This window comes from Theropithecus gelada, chromosome 16 (genome assembly GCF_003255815.1).
Source record: "Theropithecus gelada isolate Dixy chromosome 16, Tgel_1.0, whole genome shotgun sequence".
Taxonomy (NCBI): Eukaryota; Metazoa; Chordata; class Mammalia; order Primates; family Cercopithecidae; genus Theropithecus; species Theropithecus gelada.
Window position 1 is genome coordinate 41,722,052 of NC_037684.1, and position 24,919 is coordinate 41,746,970.

Here is a 24,919-nt window from a genome sequence, read left to right on the forward strand (position 1 = left end):
ATTTACTATCTGGACCTTTACAGAAAAAGTTTGCCAACCCCTGGCATGTAGAGTCTGCACTGTTTACTTACAGGTTACAACAGTTCTTAGAACGCTTCTGTGACTGGGTGTTGTCTTTAACTATTTGCCTTTATGACTTTTGATAGGCTTACTCTGGGTACCATGATATCATTTCATTCATGTATTTTTCATTAATAATTAAATTACATTGCTGCTTTCATTCTGATTTCGATTCTTAGATGAAAATGTGCTTCTTCATTTGATTATATTGTTTAATCTTTGTTTCCCTCTCCTGTTATTCATTACTTAATACTTCCCTTGAATTATTTAGTCTTTTTCTAAGGTGCTTTAAAATGATTTGTATGAAACTCAACATAAAATAAAATTGTCCTGCTTTCAATGACCAAAAAAAAAAATGGACATAAAAATGTTCAGGCCACACACAATGGCTCACACCTGTAATCTCAGCACTTTGAGAAGCCGAGGCAGGTGGATCACCTGAGGTCAGGAGTTTGAGGCCAGCCTGGCCAACATGGTGAAACCTCATCTCTACTAAAAATACACAAAATTGGCCAGGCATGGTGGCGGGCACCTGTAATCCCAGCTACTCGGGAGGCTGAGGCAGGAGAATCACTTGAACCTGAGAGGCGGAGGTTGCAGTGAGCTGAGATTGTGCCATTGCACTCCAGCCTGGGCAAAAAGAGCGAAACTCCATCTTAAAATAATAATAATAATAATAAATATAAATAAAAAGTTCAGTAGAAACTTCTTGGGAAACTTTATATATCTCTAGTAGAGTTAAAAGGTTTTGCAGAAGATAAACGTTAAAAAATTATTTATTTGGAGTGAATATTTGGTGAGTTTTTATAACTTTAATTGTATCAAACACTGAATGCTGTGAGAGTCAATAAATCTTATAACAGAAGAAAATCAGTCTCTTTAAATAAAAAATCCATAAATTTATTGCAAATCTAGAAGTACCAGAATGTCACTAATACAGAACAAATCAGCAATCTTGTTTGTATTTTCTTCCAAACATTTAAAACCTTGATTATTGACATATTGAAATTGGCATACATTTTGCTTTCATGCAGATAACAGAATAGACATGGAGCAGATCCCTCAGAAATCAGTTATAAATATTAAATTGTATTGAACATTCATAGTAAAAAATATGTTGTAAAGTGCTGAAGTCATGTTAAGTCTGCAAAACTGCCACAAGCTCAAAGTTCTTCTCAAGCAGTGACAGAGATTTGCTACATCCACCTTGTTTTAGGTATGTCTGTTTTTGACAGACACTTTGTCATTTCCTCCCCCACCCTCCCCAAAGTTTTATAGATTGTCCTATTTCTATGGCTGATAAGATGCTCTACAGATTGTAGCAGGTGGTGATGAACTATGCCACTTTTCATTTCAGTGCAGAGAAATATTCAAGCTTGTGTGTACCTGTAACCAAACTAGGCTTGTTATGGTTTTCCCCCTGAGTTGTCATAAATTAACATTAACGATGAATAAAGATGGAGCAGCAAGCATTGACCATCACCTGCAGGGTGAGATTGTGGTAAAATAGGTGAGTAAAAAGTCCACCTATTATCCCGACGCTTGCCCTCTTTACAGAAAACTGCTAACGTGAGCAATACTATACATGTAGTGTTAACTCCAAAAGAAAAAAAAAGAAAGAATAACAAACAAAAAACAAAACAAAAAAAAACAATGACCAGCTACCCGATACCTCTGGCAACTTAGAGCAATCAAGTTATAGAAGATGTAAATTGCAACTTGTAACTCACTATAACGTAATTGTCTCTGTTACCCCCATGTGAAATACAGAAATCCTTCAACAATTAGATGGTTTTTTCTTTAAATCAGAAATGCTTTAAGAGTTCAATGAAATATAATTCTGATCAAAGAAGTTCCTCAAGTATTCTTAGATGATAAAACAAATTATTTTTGAAAGCTAAGGCGATTTGCTATCCAGTATTTTTTCCCCTTTAATAGCACACGTTGCCCCTAATCAAATGGAAGAATCATGACAACTTGGCCGTTTATGAAAGTATTTTTACAAGATAAGACGTATTCTGTGAGTAATTGAAAGGATTGCAGAAAGGAGGTAAAAATGCTGCTTATGTCTCCAATTTTTTTTTTGATTACTTTAATCATCCTAGAATAACTTAATAATAAATAGTGGTTTAAATTAAAGACACTACAGTCACATATTTCTGTATAACTAAAAGCAACAGGAAACACATTTTTAAATGCCATTTTGTATATTCTGTACTGAAATACTTCTGGTAAGGACTGGCCATAAAAAGAAGTGGTAATCTTCACATTTATGAAGTTCAAGTTATATATATACTTAAAATTTGTTTATTAGTAAAATGTTTGGTCTTCAACTATACTTCATTTCCAGCAAGCAGAGGCCATAATTTGTTAATGGGAGCCTTGGTATTTTACAAAAGGTTTAACAAAAACTATTTATTCAATATTTCTGAAAATTAGGAATTTTTTAAATGATTTAAGTCTTTTTTTTTTTTTTTGACTGGCCAATTTCATTTCAATGACCTGGGTTGGATGTTGTTTTATTCAAGATAGTAGTTTATTCAGACAAGACCATAGGAAGAAAGAAAAGAAAGAAAGAAAATCATTTGTCCCACGTGAAAGCTTTTAAAACCACTTTGCCAGTTCATGTCACTATTTTAATATTGGAATGTGAACCAAAGAGTCTTTCTATATATCTTTTGTATTGCTACTGAATACAGCCACATTTACATATGGAAGAGTGCTTGGTTGTTTTTTGTTTTGGCTTTAAAAACAAGCAAAAAGGAAAGCTTAAAACAAAACAAAACAAACACGATGTTCGTAGTGCTCTTCACATACACATTCCCTTTAAAATGTAGTTTTGAAAGTGGAGTAGAGGGGTTAGCTCCTCTACCTCCTTGTGTCCCCGTCGGGCCCACCCCATCCCTCTCCAGCCAACACAGTGGCTGTTGTTGTGAGTAAGTGTGTCATACTGGCTCCATCTGCACGTGAACTCTGTGCTCATTTTTTGCAAGATCCATTTCCAGAAAGTCTTCAGGAATGTCCTGTAAAGTCTTCCCACGATGGCTCACTACCTTTGTTTCACCTGAATGATGACGCTGGCACAGTCCCATCTTACACGGTCTCACCAGGGCGAGGCACACAGCAGCCAGGGCCATGCCAGCTGCACAGGAGTAGAAGGCTCTGCTATAGATCTTACTTTGGTCCACCAACAAACCTGGAAGAGAGCATGGCGTCCGTTAACAGCAGCCTTCCTAGACATGAGCCCTCTCACCCAGGCGACCCTCACATTCAGAAGCCTCTCAGTTTCATTGCCTTCCTTGTTTTCTTTTGTGTTTCTAAAGAAAAATGGGTGTTAAAGGCAGACATCTTTGCTAGATTGGAGAGGAGAAAGAGACAAACACACAATATACTTGTTCTTCTTGGGCTAAGTCTGTCCTAGCAGAGGATCTAAAACCTGGGACATTTAGGTGTATACTTCTTTGAAAAGGTAATATTCTTCGGTAGGAAGGAACTGTATTATTTTCACTTGAGTTCACTTTATGTTTTTTTTTTTTTTTTGAGACGCAGTTTTATTCTTGTCGCCCCAGCTGGAGTGCGATGGCGCGATCTCGGGTCACTGCAACCTCCGCCTCCCAGGTTCAAGCGATTCTTCCGCCTCAGCCTCCTGAATAGCTGGGATTACAGGTGCCTGCCACCATGCCCAGCTACTTTTGTATTTTTAGTAGAGATGGGGTTTTGCCATGTTGGCCAGGCTGGTCTGGAACTCCTGACCTCGAATGATCTGCCCGCCTCAGCCCCCCGAAGTGTTGGGATTAGAGGCGTGAGCCACTGCGCCTGGCCCACTTTAGGTATCTTTTGACAGGAGTATGATTTCTAATCACAAACACTTTAAAGACCCATTTGGGATCTAAGATATGAAACATACCTATGTCCCTCCTACAAGGAAACATTCTGTACAAATCAATTAGGTATTTACAGAGTGCTGCTATCCATTCCCAAACACCTTTCCTGAGAAGGGAAGGTGACTTACAGAAGTCCATTAGTTCTATCATTCCAGAAGTCAGGTGGGCTCTGAAGGTGATAAATCCATGAGTTCCTGTCTAGCATGAGAGAAGGCAAGGTGATAGAAAAAGCCTGGGTTGGCAGGTGCAGTGGCTTACACCTGTAATCACAGTACTTTGGGAGGCCGAGGAGAGCAGATCATGAGGTCAAGAGATTGAGACCATCATGGCCAACATGGTGAAACCCTGTCTCTACTAAAAATACAAAAATTAGCCAGGCGTGGTGGCGGGTGCCTGTAATCCCAGCTACTCAGGAGGCTGAGGCAGGAGAATCACTTGAACCTGGGAGGCTGAGGTTGCAGCGAGCTGAGATTGTGCCACTGCACTCCAGCCTGGGCGACAGAGTGAGACTCCATCTCAAAAAAAAAAAAAAAAAAAAAAAAAGCCTGGGTCAATCTGGACTACAGACACAGCTTCCTGTCTTCATTCGACCACTAATTTACCATCAGACCTTTGGCTTCAATTCTTTGGCCTTCAGTTTCCTCATATTTAAATCAAGAGGGCTGGCTCAGGTAATCTCTAATCCCTGGCAGCTCTAAAATTCAATGGAAATATAAAACGGCAGTAAGTTTTTTTATGGCTTACACAGGAAGCTAGCACAATTCATACGGGGGAGTAGACAAGCATTGGTATTTTGTGTATTTAAATTACCTGCAAGGGGCGGTCCAGCCAGTCCTGCTATGCTCTGAATGAAGATGTAGACCCCAGCTGCAGAAGGCATCTTCTCAATGCCCACGACATCGTCCTCAGCAAGCAGTGGAATGTGGGTTCCTCCTATTGTTCCAACCATGAACCCAAAAAATATGCTACATGACATTAGACCCCAGAATTCAGTAGCAAAAGTAAAGGCAAACAGAGACACAGTCAGTAAGATGACGCAGATGAGCTCAATGTAAATCTTACGGATGGGCTCTCTGTTGAGGACAAAACCAGCTCCGATCCTCCCGAAAACTTCTGCAATGGCCATCGTAGATAATAAAAAAGCAGCGCGGTCCTGGTCAATGCCCAGACTAATGCCCAGAGGAATGATGTACAAGGAAGGTGCAAAGAATCCCAGTGTTGCGAAGAGACCAAATAATGCATAACAAATAAAACTTTTCTCTTTCAAAATGGTGAAGTCTAACAGCGGGGCTTTCTTTTCACTCGGCCCGGGGCTGGTCTTCACCAGGACCTGCTGCATGTCAGCCTTCGGCTCCAGTTCCGGGTTAGTGTGACTAGGCACATTTTTAGGTGAGGTAGTTAGTTCTACTCCTGAGTCAATGGAGTCTATTGAGGTTCGTGTTTTCTCATTTTCAAGCATATACTGCGCTTCTTTCCGATTTTCCTGGATGACTGTTTTCGGTGACCCTGGTCCTCTGATGATGATGGGTCTGAGCAGTGCTCCGAAGATGACAATGTTTAACTGTAGTAGGCCCACGAAGAGGAGGCTGTATCTCCAGCCAATGTGCTCCTTCAGAGCCATGATTGCTTGAAGAGGCAGGAGTGAGTGAAGAAGAAATAAAATATAAGGTCAATAATGGACTCAAGACCCAGGAGAAGCCATCAAGAAGAAATATGGATCCAGATTCCATTATAAATTTTGTGGAAATTTATTATACTCAGCATTATAAATGTGTACTCAATCTTTTTTTGAGACGGAGTCTTGCTCTGTCGCCCAGGCTGGAGTGCAGTGGTGTGATCTTGGCCCATTGCAACCTCGGCCTCCTGGTTTCAAGCAATTCTCCTGCCTCAGCCTACCAAGTAGCTGGGATTACAAGCGTGTGCTACCATGCACAGCTGTTTTTTGTGTTTTAAGTAGAGACAGAGTTTTACCACATTGGCCAGGCTGGTCTCGAACTCCTGACCTCAGGTGATCCGCCCACCTTGGCCTCCCAAAGTGCTGGGATTACAAGCATGAGCCACTGTGCCTGGCCAAAGATTTTGTTTTGAGATGATCTGCACACAGATAAGAATGCTGTCTTTATTAGCATAATCTAAATCCACATTAAATGTAGCTCTCTTGAAAAAGGAGAGGACATAACAGGTGAACAACTGCAAATTACTAGATTATTCTGGAATGCATGTGTCAAGAAAGCCCTACCACTGCATATGTGCCCAGTTAGGAATTCAAACCTATTATTAAAGTGGTCTGAATACCTGAAGTGGGGGTTAGGGAGGACAGATCCTAAAAATGAGCTGGAGAAGAGACATAAATAACCTCTCATTACTCATACACTTAAAGTCATCCGTACTGTTGGCAAAAGTCAGTGTAGCAAGAATACCTGAGTGGCGTCCCTCATCCACATTCACACTTAGACTGTTGTAGTCCACCTACCTGGTGCGAAAGCAAACACGGCGAAACACTCTCCTGTGGAAGCCACTGCAGTGACTATGGAACGTCTTTTGCCAAAATATTGTGATAGGATGGTTACAGTTGGGAGAAAACTAAAGCAGTATCCCAGACCTGTGAAAGAAGAGTCAGAAAAGCCAGTGAAACCCACATACTGCTTGAGACTGGAAGGATGCATTCAAAGAGCTGGGATTTTTGGTTTTGCTTTTTGAATCTTAAGTTCTGGGAGCCAAGTAATTCATTCTGGACAAAGGTGATGTTGCAAAGAAAAATGGGTTTCACGAAAGGTCTGGATAAACTTCAGTGGTTGTTTTGGGATACTAAAAGTATAATTTTTTTTTTTTTTACTTTGCAACACTTTTTTTCAAATTTATATAATTCACAATGGATGAAACTATTCTTGCATGAAATTTTATATAGGATTTGTATCTAGAAAGAAATAAGTCATTTCGTATGTGCAGAAATACAGGAAAAATGTAAAGTCTGCAAATCTTAACAACTGTGTGTGTGTGTGTGTGTGTGTGTGTGTGTGTATCTATCGTCTATGAGGAATATACGGCCTCCTTTTATTGTTCATTTCTTTTTTTTTTTTTAAACAGACAGGGTCTCACTCTGTTGCCTCGGCTGAAGTGCAGTGGTGTGATCACAGCTCACTGGAGCCTTGACCTCCCAGGCTCAAGTGATCCTCCCACCTCAGCCTCCAAAGTAGCTGGGACTACAGGCACACACCACCATGATTGGCTAGTTTTTTATTTTTTGTAGAGATGGGGTCTCCCTATGTTGCCCCAGTTGATCTCCTGGGCTCAAGCGATCCTCCTGCCTCAGCCTCCCGAAGCGCTGGAATTCAGGCATAAGCCACTATGCTGGCTACTCCTTTTAAATGGCAAAAGGTTTTCTTAGGCCCCCAAGATTAAGTCTGGCGTGTTGCACTTCCCCTACAGCCCTGGATCCTCAGACACTGATTTGAGAAATACTGGCTACAGAAATTCGTCCTACTTTGTAAAAATGCTATCTTTTGGCTGCAAATATAGCAAAAGAGAAGTTATCTCAAACAAAAACTCTTGGGCACTTGAGAACAGGTTCCCAGGTCCCCTGAAGTCCATATAGCTCAGTTCAAAACTACTGATCTGAGACACCGTTAATGTTAAAGAGAAAAAAGAAAGAGAAAGAAATACAGTTTGGCTTTAATTTCCTCCTTCCCCTTCCTTGTTCTTCAAACTAAGTGTCTAGAGAATTTCTGAGCCAAAGAGGAACACTTACCAGAGATGATACCGATGGCGACGTACATATGAGAAACCTCTTGTGAGAAGGAGGCGGCCACCATCCCGGTGCTGACAAGTAGCCCCCCCAACATCACCACCAGACGGTGTCCGAAACGATTGCTCAGGACTGTGGCAAGGGGAGCTGCCGGGAAAGAACCAAACGATATTTTAACTCACAGAGGCTTCAGGGTTAGCTGCCATAAGACTCCTTTCTCCACATCTTGCACATGGAGAGATGATGTCAAATATAAATACAGCTGGGCGCGGTGGCTCATGCCTGTAATCCCAGCACTTTGGGAGGCTGAGGAGGGAGGATTGCTTGAGCCCAGGAGTTCAAGACCAGCCTGGGCAACATGGCGAAACCCCGTCTCTACAAAAAATACAAAAATTAGCCAGGCATGGTGGTGTACACCTGTAGTCCTAGCTACTCGGGAGGCAGACGTGGGAGGATTGCTTGAGCCTGGGAGGCAGAGGGTGCAGTGAGCAAGATCACACCACTGCACTCCATACTGGGTGACAGAGTGAGACCTTGTCTCAAGAAAAAACAAAACAAAACCATAATACATTTCATGCAAAGTCAGTGCAGGAATTCTTTTACTATGTGTTCAAATTCAACACGATTTGTCAGACTCCTGAAAGAGAAAGCCAGAATAACAGTATACAACTTTTATCTATATTTTTAGATGACTCTGACTCACCATAAGCATCTATAAAATTAGATATGTATTTAATTTATGTTATTCTATAATAAAAATTGGTTTTCCTATGATTGCTTGAATCATTGTTTTTTCTCTACTCACGGCTTTGGATTCTTTTTAAAAAGCTCCATTTGGGATCAGATTCTAGTTAGTTTCTTTTTTTTTTTGACATGGAGTTTTGCTCTTGTTGCCCAGGCTGGAGTGGCAACGGTGTGATCTTGGCTCACCGCAACCTCCACTTCCTGGGTTCAAGTGATTCTCCTGCCTCAGCCTCCCGAGTAGCTGGGATTACAGGCATGTGCCACCATGCCCAGCTAATTTTGTATTTTTAGTAGAGACGGGGTTTCTCCATGTTGGTCAGGCTGGTCTCGAACTCCCGACCTCAGGTGATCCACCCACCTCGGCCTCCCAAAGTGTTGAGATTACAGGCGTGAGCCACCACGCCCAGCCTAGTTAGTTTCTTTACAGGACCAAAGAATGTGAATTCTAAGTTATGCACTCCTGAAGGAGAGTTGCTATGGGATAGATAATTGAAAGCGAATCATCATTTGCTTAGCTTCTATAAGCTGTATCCCCTAGGACATTTAAATCTGGCAAATTAGTTTCTTAGTTATAGGTTACTTAATATTAACTTGACAACAGTGACATAAGTGAACCATTGAAAGTTGGGTCAAGGAACAACAACATGCTAGAAGAGGAAGTGGGGAGAAAAGGATTCCATTTTTTGGGATTAGTCTATATGTATCTACTATGTTAACCATTAGAATACAAAGTAATCTTGGATGTAGCTCATAATAAAACCACTGTCACCATTTTGAGCCAGGATGTTGGCTCAAAGCATTAACAATTAGAATAATAGCATTTGGAAGAATTATCTTCTGGTATAATAGTATTAAGTGGAAATTTCTTGTTGACTACATTTTTATTTTTAGCTATAAAAGACCTAAAACTGAAGCTTTGGGATTTTCTTTTTATTTAGATTACCAAATATAACATTTTAGTCCTAATTCATTTCAATTATATTTCTAAGAAGGTAATTAAGTATTCCACAATTTAAAAATTAAGTTAACTTGGCCGGGTGTGGTGGCTCACGCCTGTAAATCCAGCATTTTGGGAGGTTGAGGCAGGTGGATCACGAGTTCAGGAGTTAAGAGACCAGCCCAGCCAACATAGCAAAACCCCATCTCTACTATAAAAATACAAAAAATTAGCCAGGCGTGGTGGCAGGTGCCTGTAATCCCAGCTACTTGGGAGGCTGAGGCTGGAGAATCACTTGAACCCGGGAGGCAGAGGTTGCAGTGAGCTGAGACCGCACCACTGCACTCCAGCCTGGGCAACAAAGCGAGACTCCATCTCGAAAAAAAAAAAAAAATAAATAAGTTATCTTAATACTCACTTAAAGTGGAACCAGGAACTACTTCATGAAACTTGTAAGAGACGGTAAGAGAACTAACAAGATAATTTTTTTTTTTTTTTTTTTTTTTGACAGAGTCTTGCTCTGTTTCCCAGGCTGGAGTGCAGTGGCACAATCTCAGCTCACTGCAACCTCCGCCTCCCAGGATCAAGTGATTCTCCTGCCTCAGCCTTCTGAGTAGCTGGGATTACAGGTGCCCGCCACCACACCCAGCTAATGAGAGAAATTTCTACCTTACCCAAAGGGTAAAAACATGTAGAACTGCCTTTTAAAGACATTCTATGGCTAAAAATGGACTACATTTAAGAAGGGCTTTAACTTCAGCAATCACTTCAGAGATAACAGTTCCAAGACTGGGTGTAAGGGTAAACCTAGGGAAGTTTAAGGTCAACCTGGTTAACTTTCTTTTTTCTTTTTTGAGATGGGGTCTTGCTCTGTTGCCCAGGCTGGAATGCAATGGCATGATCATGGCTCACTGCAGCCTCGACCTCCCAGGCTAAAGCGATCCTCGCTCTGCAGCCTCCCGAGTAGCTGGGATCACAAGTGTGTACCACCAAGCCTGGCCAATTTTTTATTTTAATTGTTTGTAGAGATGGGGTCTTGCTATGTTGCCCAGGCTGGTCTCAAACTCTGGGGCTCAAGTGATCCTTTCATTTTGGCCTCCCAGAGTGCTGGGATTACAGACGTAAGCCACCACGCCCAGCCTTGTTAACTTTCCGAGGTGAGTTCAACAGCCCTTTTCTCTTGGAAAACCCTTGGCAATTATTTCTGACAGACCAATGAACTCATGAGACCTGGCATGTATATCCAATAGTCCTTTATAGGACCAAGTGAAGATTAGTATGTTAAAAATGATACTGAAGCCCCATTTTATTTTATGCTATTGGGTCTAGGAGTAGGTTATGTAATGACGAATCAGTGAAGTCCTTTAGGGAAACAGGTGCTCGGAATTCAGAAAGTCTCCTCAGAACAATATTTGTAATTTCACCTTATCTCCTTGTACACATGTCATTTCTCTTCATGTATCCACATTTACATGTTTCTACTTGGAATTATGAGATTGGGACACGGTACGTCAGCAATTCTTTTTTTTTTTTTTTTTTTTTGAGACGGAGTCTCGCACTGTCGCCCAGGCTGGAGTGCAATGGCACAATCTGGGCTTACTGCAACCTCCACCTCCCGGGTTCATGTGATTCTCCTACCTCAGCTTCCTGAGTACTTGGGATTATAGGCACATACCACCATGCCCAGCTAATTTTTTGTATTTTTAGTAGAGGGGGGATTTCACTATGATGGCCAATCTGGTCTCGAACTCCTGACCTTGTGATCCGCCTGCCTCGGCCTCCCAATTTTTGGGATTACAGACATGAGCCATCGTGCCTGGTTGCAACTTTTTTTTTTTTTTTTTGATGGTGTCTTGCTCTGTCGCCCAGGCTGGAGTGCAGTGGTATGACCTCAGCTCACTGCAACCTCCGCCTCCCGGGTTCAAGCCATTCTCGTGCCTCAGCCTCCCAAGTAGCTAGGACTACACGTGCGAACCACCATGCCTGGTTGATTTTTCTATTTTCAGTAGAGATGGGGTTTTGCTATGTTGGCCAGCCTGGTCTTGAACACTTGACCTCAAGTGATCCACCCACCTTGGCCTCCTACGCTTGCCTACAGGCGTGAGCCACCCGTGCCCGGCCACCAGCAACTTTTTGATGTTGCTTCTCAGACAGTGACAATATCCTCACATCCTCACAAAAGGGGGTTGACTTCACTCCTCAAGGGGATCTACAGAATCCTAAGAGTGTGCAGACGGCAGATGTTTAATACGTGTGTATGAAATTGAAGGCTGTCATGGCTGGCAAATACGGTTTTTTTCTTCAGTGCCTTTTGTTTCTTGCCAATCCTCAGTGCTCTGAAAACCCTGTTAGTTGGGGCTAGGAAGGACCAACAGGCATATAAGGGAATGAAAACATCACAATCACCCTGACTACCATTATCAAGGTAGCCAAATTAAAAGGGACCTACACTTACGTCATGGTTAGGCCGAAAGATGTACTAACCTGAAAATGTTAAGACAAACACACAGATTGAGATTATCCATGAGATCCTGCTGTTGGATTCATTAAAACTGTCCATTAAGTCATTAAAGAAGACACCAAATGTCTTGATGATGCCGTAGGTGAAGACTTCAACGAAGAAAAATGAAACAGCGACCGCCCAGCCCCATCCTCCGTCAGGCACTTCAGTATACACGTTGGCTTTGGAACAAAGCTTTAATTTATTTTGGGTCATTCTTAATCTGAAAGAAAAAGTTAAAAAACAATTCAGATCAGCAAGAGCGTGAGGCTTGATGATTCTCATACTCTTTAGCAAACATAACAGATAAGAATGACTTACTGGGGGGAGGGGGGAGGGATAGCATTAGGAGATATACCTAATGTAAATGACAAGTTAATGGGTGCAGCACACCAACATGGCACATGTATACATATGTAACAAACCTGCACGTTGTGCACATGTACCCTAGAACATAAAGTATGTGTGTGTGTGTGTGTGTGTGTGTGTGTGTGTATATAAAGTACTTACCCAATTTCTTAGGTTGTTGAATATTTATTTATTTATTTATTTATTGAGATGGACTCTTGCTCTGTCGTCCAGGCTAGAGTGCAGTGGCGTGATCTCAGCTCACTGCAACCTCTGCCTCCCGGGTTCAAGCAATTCTCCTGTCTGAGCCTCCCAAGTAGCTGGGACTATAGGCATGTGCCACCACACCCACCTAATTTTTTTTTTTTTTTTTTTTGAGACAGAGCCTCACTCTGTTGCCCAGGCTGCAGTGCAGTGGCGTGATCTTGGCTCACTGAAATCTCTGCCTCCTGGGTTCAAGCGATTCTCCTGCCTCAGCCTCCCGAGTAGCTGGGATTACAGACGCCCGCCACCACACCTGGCTAATTTTTGCATTTTCAGTAGAGATGGGGTTTTGCCATGTTGGCCAGGCTGGTCTCGAACTCCTGATCTCAAGAGATACACCCGCCTTGGCCTCCCAAAATGCTGAGATTATAGGCATGAGCCACCACACCCGGCTGATGGTTGAATGTTTAAATTATGTACAAGTAGTATAAAGTCTTTGGATAAGTTTATGTATATATACATATATACAAATCTTGGTATCGTACATGGGCCCCCCAAAAAGAAAGTTAAATGGGAAAAATAAACAGACATGAAGAACCAGAGCAGAATATTTAGAAGCATATTGAAGGACACCAGATGGTCACCAGACCAGGTATTAATGCTGACCTTGAAAGACTCAACTTAGGCCAGAAAAGACTGCACTGACCATAAGGAATGTTGATCAGAAATGAAGCCTAGAAAATGGAGGCTGAAAAGCAAACACTGGCTGTGCATCCAGCACCTTCCACCGAGTACGTGTTTCAGATACCATAAGCATCTCTGCTTGATGTCCCTGGTCACCACGATCACCCAGCAACTCTTCTTCCCCCCCATTTTCTACTCAGTAAGCAATATTCTGATTATGATTTGGTGTTCCATGTGGATGTACCTACACAGACACAATGTCACTATAAATCAAAATGAGGGCATTCTGTCTTCTGGGAGTTTGTTAAGCAGGAGTAATTTCCTCAGAGTTGACCACCAATTGGTATATTAGCAATTCAATTTCCAAGTACATGATGATACTCTATAATATGGTGTCTAAATAAGGTGCTATTATACAAGCCTGTGGTGCCCCATCTGGATACCAGTTAACTGAGTTACCTCTAACCTCACTGTGCCTCTCCATTCAAACCGCAACAAACATCAGAACAAGCAGACCTGTACCTTAACACCACTAAGGAGACACTGACATTGACACTGGTTTAACTTAAGTCTTCTGGATTGGGCTCTAGCACATGAATACTGTCTTTTTCAAAGCCTCTGTGGTTACATATACTTTGAAAGAGTCATTTTTTTTTTTTTTTTTTTTTTTTGAGACGGAGTCTTGCTTTGTGCCGGGGCTGGAGTGTAGTGGCGCCATCTCGGCTCACTGCAACCTCTGCCTCCCAAGTTCAAGCGATTCTCCTGCCTCAGCCTCCTGAGCAGCTGGGACTACAGGCATGTGCCACCACACCTAGCTAATTTTTGTATTTTTAGTAGAGACGGCGTTTCACCATGTTGGCCAGGATGGTCTTGATCTCCTGACCTTGTGATCCACCTGCCTCGGCCTCCCAAAGTGCTGGGATTACAAGCGTGAGCCACCATGCCCGGCCAAAACAGTTATGTTTATTTTTAGCCTAACTAAACATTAATTATATCTATAATAATCAATGAGTCCATGCCATGGTCTTAGAGCTCTTAATGGCAACCAACCTCAAATTTAAGAATTCTTTACGGCCAGGTACGGTGGCTCACATCTGTAATCCCAGCACTTTGGGAGGCTGAGGCAGGTGGATCACCTGAGGTCAGGAGTTTGAGACCAGCCTGGCCAATATGGCGAAACCCCGTCTCTACTAAAACTACAAAAATTAGCTGGGCATGGTGGTAGGCACCTGTAATCCCAGCTACTCAGGAGGCTGAGACAGGAGAATTGCTTGAATCCGGGAGGAGGAGGTTGCAGTGTGCCGAGATATCACTGCACTCCAGCCTGGGCAACAGAGCAAGACTCTGTCTCAAAAAAAAAAAAGAAAACAAAACAAAAAACAAAAACAAAAAGAATTATTTACATACGACCCAAAGCAATCTACAGAGTGGATTCCTATCAAAATACCAACGACATTCTTCACAGAAATAGAAGAAAAAAATTCTAAAAATTTGTATGGAACCAAAAAAGATCATGAATAGCCAAAGCCATCCTGAAAAAAAGAACAAAGCTGGAGGCATCACACTAACAGCCCTCAAAATACATGACAACACTACAGTAATCAAAACAGCATGGTACTGGCATAAAAACAGACACACTGACCAAAGGAACAGGAGAGAACCCTGAACTTAATCCATGTGTCTACAGCCAACTGATTTTTGGCAAAGGTGCCAAAGATATTCATTGGAGAAAGGTCAGTCTCTTCAATAAATGGCGCTTTGAAAACTGGATATCGATACAAAGAATAAAACTAGATCCCCACCTTTCACCCTATACAACAATCAACTCAAAATAGATCAAAGACTTAAATATAAGACCCAAAACTATAAAACTACTAGAAGAAAACATAGGGGAAACACTTGAGGACATTTGTCTGAGGAAAGATTTTTATGAACAAGACTGAAAGAGCACACATAACAAAAGCAAAAATAAACATGGGATTATATTAAGCTAAACAGATTCTGCACAGCAAAGGAAACAGATCAGCAGAGTGAGGCCAGGTGTGGTGGCTCATGCCTATAATCCCAGCACTTGGGGAGGCCAAGGTGGGTGGATTGCCTGAGCTAAGGAGTTTGAGACCAGCCTGGGCCACATGGTGAGACGCCATCTTTACTGAAAATACAAAAAATTAGCTGGGTGTGGTGGTGCACAACTGTAGTCCTGGTTACTCGGGAGGCTGAGGGACAAGGATTGCTTGAACCCAGGAGGTGGAGGTTGCAGTGAACTGAGATCCTGCCACTTCACTCTAGCCTGGGTAACAGAGGGAGACTCTGCCTCCCCCAAAAAAAAAAAAAAAAAAAAGAATGAAAAGACAACCCACACAAAGGTAGAAAATATTTGCAAACTATTCATCTGACAGGGGATTAATATCCAGAATATACAAGGAACTCAAACATCTTAACAGCAAAAAAAACTCCCCAACAATCTGACTTAAAAATGGGTGAACAGGGCCGGGCGCGGTGACTCACGCTTGTAATCCCAGCACTTTGGGAGGCCGAGGTAGGTGGATCACGGGGTCAAGGAGATCTAGACCATCCTGGCTAACACGGTGAAACCTCGTCTCTACTAAAAATTAAAAAATTAAAAAATTAGCTGGGCATGGTGGTGGGTGCCTGTAGTCCCAGCTACTCGGGAGGCTGAGGCAGGAGAATGGAGTGAACCCGGGAGGCGGAGCTTGCAGTGAGCCGAGATGGCACCACTGTACTCCAGCCCGGGCACAGAGCAAGATTCTGTCTCAAAAAAAAAAAAAAAAAAAAAAAAAAAGGATGAACAGGCCGGGCGCGGTGGCTCACGCCTGTAATCCCAGCACTTTGGGAGGCTGAGGAGGGTGGATCACGAGGTCAACAGATCGAGACCATCCTGGCCAACATGGTGAAACCCTGTCTCTACTAAAAATACAAAAATTAGCTGGGTGTGGTGTCGCGTGCCTGTACGCCTGTAGTCTCAACTACTTGGGAGGCTGAGGCAGGAGAATCGCTTGAACCCGGGAGGCAGAGGTTGCAGTGAGCCGAGATCATGCCACTGTACTCCAGCCTGGTGACACAGTGAGACTCTGTCTCAAAAAAAAAAAAAAAAAAGGGTGAATAATCTGAACAGACATTTCTCAAAAGACATACATATGGCCAACAAATATATGAAAAAATGCTCAACATCACAAATCATTAAGGAAATGCAAATCAAAACCACAGTGAGGTATCATCTTACCCCATTTGGGATGGCTATGATCAGAAGACAGAAAATAACAAATGCTGGCAAGGATGCGGAGAAAAGAACTCTTATACACTGTTGGTGGGAATGTAAACTAGTACAGCCAATATGGAGAACAGTATGGAGGTTCCTCAAGAAACTACAAATACGGCCAGGCGCAGTGGCTCAACGCCTGTAATCCCAGCACTTTGGGAGCCCAAGGTGCGGGGATTGCTTGAGCCCTGCAGTTTGAGAACAGCCTGGGTAACATAGGGAGACCCTGTCTCTACAAAAATGTATTAAAAAAATTAGCAGGCCGGGTGCGGTGGCTCACGCCTGTAATCTCAGCACTTTGGGACGCCGAGGCGGGCGGATCACAAGGTCAGGAATTCCAGACCACGGTGAAACCCCATCTCTACTAAAAATACAAAAAATTAGTCAGCTACTCGGGAGGCTGAGGCATGAGAATGGCGCGAACCCCGGAGGCGGAGCTTGCAGTGAGCCGAGATTGCGCCACTGCACTCCAGCCTGGGCGACAGAGCAAGACCACGTCTCAAAAAACAAACAAACAAAAAAAATTAGCAGGGCCAGTGGCTCATGCCTGTAATCCCAGAACTTTGGGAGGCCAAAGTGGGTGGATCATGAGGTCAGGAGTTCAAGACCAGTCTGGCCAACACAGTGAAACCCTGCCTCTACTTAAAAAAAAAAAAAAAAAAAAAAAAAAAAATTAGCCTAATGTGGTGGCGGGTGCCTGTAATCCCAGCTACTTGGGAGGCTGAGGCAGCAGAATTGCTTGAACCCAGCAGGTGGAGGTTGCAGTGAGCTGAGATCGTGCCACTGCACTCCAGCCGGGGTGACAGTGTAAGACTCCGTCTCAAAAAAAAAAAAAAGTGGGGTGTGGTGACACATACCTGCAGTCCCAGCCACTTGGAAGGCTGAGGTAGGAGGATTACTTGAGTTGAGGCTGGAAGCTCCAGGCTGCACTGAGCAGTGAACACACCACTGCACTCTTGCCTGGGTGACAGAGCAAGACCCTGTCTAAAATTTTTTTTTTAAAGTTGACTAGCATGGTGGCTCACACCCGTAATCCTATCACTTTGGGAGGTCGAGGTGGGTGGATCACTTGAAGTCAGGAGTTCAAGACCAGCCTGGCCAACACGGCAAAACACCGTCTCTACTAAAAATACAAAAATTAGCCGGGCGTGGTAGCGCGAGCCTCTTATCCCAGCTACCCAGGAGGCTGAAGCAGGAGAATGACTTGACCCTAGGAGGCAGAGGTTGCAGTGAGCCGAGGTCACACTACTGCACTCCAGCCTGGGCAACAGAGTGAGACTCTGCAAGGTGGCTAATGCCTGTAATCCTTTGGGAGGCCAAGGCAGGTGGATCACTTGAGGTCAGGAGTTTGAGACCAGCCTGGCCAACACGGTGAAACCCGGTGTCTACTAAAAATGCAAAAACTGGCCAGGTGTGGTGGCACGTGCCTGTAGTCCCAGCTACTCAGGAGGCTGAAGGAGGAGGATCACTTGAACCCGGAAGGTAGAGGTTGCAATGAGCAAAGATTGTGCCACTGCACTCCAGTCTGGGTGACAGAGCAAGACTCTGTCTAAAATAAATAAATAAATAAATACAAATAAATAAATAATAAATAAAATGTAAAAAGAGAATTCTTCATAATTATACAATTGTATACTGGTGAATTTTCAGGGTCAGGGTGCATTATATCCTTTATATCCTTTTCCTAGCCATAAGTTGTTGGGTCAAAGTTACTAAGGCAAAGATTTTATTGAAAATAGAAGGCAACTGAAAAGTAACAGGACACAACCTCATCTATCCAGCAGACTTGCTGGTTTTCTGTTTTTAAAATCTAATGTTCTGAATTTACTCTACAAATCTTAAAAAGCAGCAAATCTGATCTAACTTAATATCATTAATCCTATTGATAGCGCCATTCCCACTGTAGCCTAATACTTGGGAAGGACTGTGTATTCACTTTATACTCTATTACCGCTAAATATTTGGTTGATTAAAATAAGGCATAAGATGTTGTAAGATGAGTATGCTCTTTGCAGCAAAGGCCTTTGCATTTTGATGTGTGTTGATGTGTCATGTCTGAGAGCAAACGGAAAGGTGGGAAGGGCAGTTAGATAGCTCAAGAGATAGGCTGAGCAACTATAGAATAGTTTGTCACTACTGTCCCTCAACATGGAAAGCAATTGATTTAAGTTGGGAGCCAGGAGCCCTTTACCAAATTAGGTTTTCACAACATCCCTCCATTTCAAAAGCCACTCTCAAAATGAGGCCGCTGGGGCAGAGAAGTGAGAACAACACTAGCTTAAGATTTAGAAAACCAAAAACATTTTTAAGAAGTGCTTGCCAGTGTTGGCTTTAGAATAGTGTCTAGCCCTGGGGAGGAATGGTGAGCCTGCAGCTGTCAAGGCTGTAGCCTTCACCCCTTCTATTTCATCCCCCCAGCAGGCCATTGGTTTGAGCTTTTCCTTGTGAAGACCATGACTCCTTTGCCAGCCTCTTAACGGACTTCCGTATCCTGTACAATGAACCTTTTGGAAATGGTGTATTGTCATGGCATTTTTCTACTGAGACTTTTTTTTTTTTGGAGACGGAGTCTTGGTCTGTCACCCAGGCTGGAGTGCAGTGGCACGATCTCTGTTCACGGCAACCTCCACCTCCCAGGTTCAAGCAATTCTCTGCTTCAGCCTCCCGAGGACCTGGGACTACAGGTGTGTGCCACCAGTGCCCGGCTACATTTTTGTATTTTTTCAAGAGACCGGGTTTCACCATGTTGGCCAGGCAGGTCTTGAACTTCTGACCTCAAGTGATCCACCCACCTCGGCCTCCCAAAGTGCTGGGATTACAGGTGTGAGCCACTGCGCCTAGCCTACTCAGACTTTTTCAATGGCTTTTGTCTTTCTGAAGAATAAAATCCACTCATTAAGGCTGGGCATGGTGGCTCATATCTGTAATCCCAGCACTTTGGGAGGCCGAGGCGGGCAGATCACTTGAGGTCAGGAGTTTGAGACCAGCCTGCCCAACATGGTGAAACCCTATCTCTACTAAAGATACAAAAATTATGCGGGGGCGTGGTGGCGTGTGTCTGTAGTCCCAGCTACTCAGGAGGCGGAGTCAGGAGAATTGCTTGAACCCAGGAGGCAGAGGTTGCAGTAGGGGCAACCTGGGAGTTGAGATCACTGCACTCCAACCTGGGTTAGACTTCATCAAAAAAAAAAAAAAAAAAAAAAAAAAAAAAAAATTCCACTCATTAGCCTGACTTTCAATGTTCTTTGTAACCTCTCTTTGTGGCCTTATTTCTTCTGGTTCTAAAACTTGACTCACCTGCCACGGTCAAAGTGGAGTCCTCCTGGCCCTCTAGTCTCTACCCACCTGGCTGTGGCCATGCCATTTCCCCAAAATGAGACCCTGCTCTGTGACATCCTTCTTTCTCCATAATGCTTTCTCCAACCAGCTCAATCTAAGGGCTCTCTTCTTCAGGTGACAGGTATCATTTAATGATGGGGTATTGTTTACTTTTATGCCTTTATCTTATTTGCTTGATTAAATTATTATGTTCACAAAATCTGAGGTCTATTTCTCTTTGTACAACCCCATGTCCCCGGACCCCGCCTGTACCTTGTACACAGCTTGTATTTATTTTTGCAACAAAACACCTATCAGGTGCCAGGTCCTCGCTTTCACTGTAGGGGCACTACAGTGAAAAGACCAAGAGATGGTCTCTGCCTCCATGGACTAAAATATCTGCTGCTGATGATGCTAAGGAAAATGAATGCATCTGAAATGCATCCTATTTAAATGATTCAACCACATCTTGCTGGAATTCAGCACATTTCTGACAAGCAGTCAGGACTCAGTAGCTGCTAAGTCCAAAGTCAAATTGGCACAGTTGTTCTAACCCAGAAATGTGCCCAGAAGGTCTGAAGAGTTTTAATGGAGGGCTCAGGACCACCTTGAAACAAAACATATATAGTGATAAAATGTGATAAAGACCCTAGAGAAACGTGGAGTGCAGTGACACAACCATAGCTCACTGTAGCCTCAAAACTCCTGGGCTCATGCTGGGCGCAGTGGCTCACACCTGTAATCCCAGCACTTTGGGAGGCCGAAGCGGGTGGATTGCCTGAGGTCAGGTTTCGAGATCAGCCTGGCCAACATGGTGAAACCCTGTCTCTACTAAAATTACAAAAATTAGCCTGGCGTGGTGGCGCGCACCTGTAGTCCCAGCTACGTGGGAGGCTGTGGTGGAAGAACTGCTTGAACCCAGGAGGTAGAGGTTGCAATGAGCTGAGATTGTGCCGCTGCACTCCAGCCTGGGCGACAAGAGCGAGACTCCGTCTCAAAAAACAAAAACAAAAAAAACTCCAGGGCTCAAGTGACCCTCCCACCTCAGCCTCTCAAGTGGCTAGGCTATAGGTATGTGCCACCATGTCCAGCCAATTCTTTTTTATTTTTTAATTTTTATTTATTTATTTTTTGAGACAGCGTCCAGGCTGGAGTTCAGTGGCATGGTTTCGGCTCACTGCCACCTCCGCCCCCTGGGTTCAAGCAATTCTTTGCCTCAGTCTCCCGAGTAGCTGGGGTAACAGGCACCCGCCATCATGCCCAGCTAATTTTTTTGTATTTTTAGTAGAGACGGGGTTTCACCATATTGGCCAGGCTGGTCTGGAACTCCTGACCTCGTGATCCACCCCCCTCAGCCTCCCAAAGTGCTGGGATTACAGGCGTGAGCCACCGTACCTGGGATAATTTTTATTTTTTGTAGAGACAGGGTCTCACCATGTAGACCAGGCTGTGGACTGCATTTAGATGAGTGGGACCAGATTGCAGTTTTTTTATGAGCTGAGATTACCTGCCACCATGAGAAGCCTCTGTCTGGCCAGCAGTGAAGTTCTGGTGCCAGCTACCCCCTTCCTCTTTTCCCTTGCCTGTATCATCAGAGGTTTACACTTGAAAAACGGATGGGGTTAGGATGAATCTGTAACCCCCGAAGAGAGTTAGAATTACTGAATGTTAAAGCTGAAGGGGAAAATTGAGGTCATCTTATTCAATTCCTCTTTGTAAAATCTTACTCATTTTGCAAAATCGGGAAACATCCCCAAGAGGTGAAGGGACTTGACTGAAGTAGCCCAGTACTGAATCTCCTGCCTTTCAGGGCTCCTGCTGTACAAGCCTACAGGAGAGCATTTTTATTTTATTGAATTTTTTTGAGACGGAGTCTTGCTATGTCACCCAGGCTGAAGTGCAGTGGCACAATCTTGGCTCATTGCAACCTCAGCCTCCTGGGTTCAAGTGATTCTCCTGCCTCAGCCTCCTGAGTAGCTGGGATTACAGGCACTTGCCACCACGCCCGGCTAATTTTTCATTTGTCTGTTTGTATTTTTAGTAAAGACAGGGTTTCACCATGTTGGTCAGGCTGGTTTCAAACTCCTAACCTCGTGATCCACCCTCCCAAAGTGCTGGGATTACAGGCGTCAGCCACCGTGCCCGGCCTTCTCTTCTTTTTTTTCATTCCTTCAGCAGAAGGCCAAACCTTCTGTCTCTGCAAACAAAGCAACTGAGGCCTGAATTTTGAACTCATTTACGTAGAAGTCTCTATGTTCCAGAATATGAAAGTTTATCTGTCCACTTTGGTTTGTGGCCATGTGAATTTATCTGATGGGTAGGGATATTTTTCAGCTGTGTGCGGATCTAACTGGTGAGGCAAGCTGAGTCATCCTGCCCATCAACCCCTGCTTTACGGATGATGGGATTTAGGCAAATCACGTTGCTTCCCCATTTTCATTGTCAATGTAAAATCAAGGTAAATGTAAAAAAGGGAGTTGAACTAGACTCTGATGAGCTTAGATCTCTTCCTGCCCTAATAGTCTATACTTCTATGATAGCCTTTGACCGTCACTTGCTTTAATCCTTCTAAGCCCTTTGAAGGCAAGGCCCAAGAGTTGGTCTTCTTAAAGCTCTTAGGCCGTATTTGTTAATTTCTGTGTACCGTTAACTGGCTGCACAGTTATGGAAGCCACTGAATCCCGAACTTCTATCATCTGGAAAGCACGGCTTGTCAGGGGAGTCTCTCAAGCCTTTTCCAACTTATAAAACTCAACAATTCTGAATGGGGGTTCCTGGCAGCCATCTTCCCTTCACCCTAGTGTTCTTCTGGAGGAAGCACAATGACAAAATCCATGGGCAGTTTGGAGGATTTCCTAGTAGCATGTGGTTAAGTGTCCCCTTCACTAAATGGGTATTAACCAGGTGTGGTAGCTCATGCCCGTAATCCCAGCAATTAGGGAGGCTGAAGCAGGCAGACTGCTTGAGCCCAGGAGTTTGAGACCAACCCGGGCAACGTAGTGAGACCGCGTCTCTACAAAAAAATTAAAAAATGAGGTGGGAGGATCGCTTGAGCCTGGGAGGTCGAGGCTGCAATGAGCAGAGATCACTTCCATAATGGGAGGGAGACCCTGCCTCTAAACAAATAAATAAATGGGTATCTTGCCAAAGGCTTGGAAACCCGCTATCCTTGGGAGTTTCACTGTGACTTAATTTGTTGAGAGAAGATTTGGACCGAGGGCATGAAAAAATTGGATTATCGTAGACCATCAGAGTGTTATTCTAGGGGCAGCTCAGAGCAAGGTTCAAAACGCAGGCTCTGGATGGAAATGGGGTGCCTACTGGTGTAGGCAAACCCCGAGCAAAAGCACTGTGGATTTCTCTTCTTCTTAAAGGTGTAGCCTGGAGAACGGCTTTGACAAGCTGTTTCTGGCCCAAGTTGGCAAAACCAGTCTGCATTTGGCTAAAGTTCATTTTCATTCTCTATTAAAAAAAAATTTCCAAACCTAACCTGGATAGCTGCCTCACGATGTTGAATCACTGGCTACAACCGAGTCACCATTTTACAAGGCTATGGTGTTGAAACCTGAGCCCCTAATTTAAGTGTCCTCCTCAGGAGTTCCACTGAGGAAAGTCCTCTTTCGGAAACCACAGAAGGAAAACTCAGGGTTAGTGGTACTCATTACACTGGAAGGAGCTTTTCCACTTGGCTGCATTGTTTATTTACATTCTGTAAGTTCCTATCTTGGACACTCTTCCCTTAATTATGAGAAGAGGGGTTTCTATTATATCATATGGCCGGATGTATTGTTGACCCCCAAAATGCCACGTAACGGTGCTTGGGACATGGGGAGTTGCATCGTTTAGAGATTTCAGCATAAGCACTTGGCATCTTTTTACAAACAAGACACCTATCTTACCATGATTTGCAAAAAACAATCAGATCACTGAGAAATCTCATTCCCGAGATAGAAACCATCTCCTGCGAGAAGGAGCTGGCACGGAGTGTCTAACCGTGCAAACAAAACCGGCTTCCAGGTTGACAAGTTGTAATTGCTCCTCCCCAGTTGGCTCCGGGGAGCTTTTTCTAAGACTGACGCCCCCCGTGTTTGGTGACATTTTATATACGCCACCTAACAAACTTCTATGACCGGTCTTGCTAGGGTAGGGAGAATAAAAGAATAAAAAGAATAAAAAGAAAAGACGACAACAACCTAGAAGGAAATAACCCATTTCCTCTGCAAAACCATCTTCCCTTGCTACGGAACTGCTCGGCGACACCAGCGCTTTCCTGCGGTTGGCAGCCCGGGAACCTTGAAGTTGCGCGGGACCGGCCGTCAGCCGCTGACAGTTCTGACCGTCCAGGTGGAGGACCCGCGCTCTGCCGGGAAATCCCTGCCTTCCCGCAGGGGGCAAACGGTGGCCGCCCCAGGGAGTGCTGTGTTTGGGGGTCGGGGAGGCAGGGAGCCCCACTTTCCCTCGCGCTGCCTCAGTGGCCGCCCTGCGTGCGCGCGCCAGCCTGGGGAAGGAAGGTACCTCTGACATTTCGCTCCTGCGACGCGCAGGCAACTTCATGCGGAAAATCCGCGGAGGGGCTGAGCTCGGAGCCCCCGACTCTTCCGACGTCCCGGAGCCCCCAACCCGGGGCAGGGGCCACTCAAAGGCCAGGCGTGCCTTTAGGTATCTTCCGGGACCCAACGGTACCAGGGTCACGGACATTCAACTCTCAGCTACCCACACCGGCGCGAGCGCGTCATCCCGGTGGCCCTGGGCATTCCTAACTGTCAGAGCGAATATTTTTGGGAATAACCTCTCCAAAATGTGAAGATGTTCAGTGGTCTCCTCCGCCTCCCATCCCAAAAAAAGGCCCCAACACATATTTTTTAAAAAACAACCCACACCCCACAATCAAACTTTTAAACATGTAAAATAATAAACCAACTCACCAAGTTAGAAGGGAAGAGAATAAACCCCAAAAGGCTCCCAATAAGGCGGAGGCTTGGCCTCCCCCTCCTTATAAGCCACTCGGTAACATGAGAAAAGGATTAACCCCTTAGGGGGCGGGCCCGACTCTAGCGCAAGTTGGCTCGGGCTGCTGAGGCCGGAGCGCCCGGGCCCTCCACCCACTCCCGCGACTCAGGCACCCGAGCCACACCCTCCCCCCGCCCCCCACCCCGGCCGCCTGCGCCCCGGGCCGTGCGTGCTGCCGCCCGCGCCCCGGCCCCGCGTCGCTGCC

General features: G+C 44.3%; 2 protein-coding genes across 3 annotated transcripts in view; one reads left to right on the forward strand and one right to left on the reverse strand.

The window, feature by feature from the left end:
* The window catches only part of ARSG (arylsulfatase G), a 175,725-nt gene that overhangs the window by 4,098 nt on the left and 146,708 nt on the right, over window positions 1-24,919 (forward strand). The window lies entirely within an intron of this gene.
* SLC16A6 (solute carrier family 16 member 6) lies at window positions 935-24,911 on the reverse strand. Of its 2 annotated transcripts, XM_025361659.1 has the most exons (7): window positions 24,630-24,808; window positions 17,244-17,370; window positions 11,855-12,093; window positions 7,693-7,836; window positions 6,418-6,546; window positions 4,755-5,570; window positions 2,124-3,256 (listed from the first exon to the last, which is right to left on the reverse strand). In XM_025361659.1, the coding sequence occupies exons 3-7, from the start codon at window positions 12,084-12,086 to the stop codon at window positions 3,006-3,008; spliced, it is 1,572 nt and encodes a 523-aa protein (XP_025217444.1). In that variant the 5' UTR covers window positions 12,087-12,093; window positions 17,244-17,370; window positions 24,630-24,808; the 3' UTR covers window positions 2,124-3,005. The 2 variants fall into 2 exon arrangements, with proteins under 2 accessions (XP_025217443.1, XP_025217444.1); XM_025361658.1 differs by lacking the exon at window positions 17,244-17,370 and having other exon boundaries at window positions 935-3,256; window positions 24,630-24,911.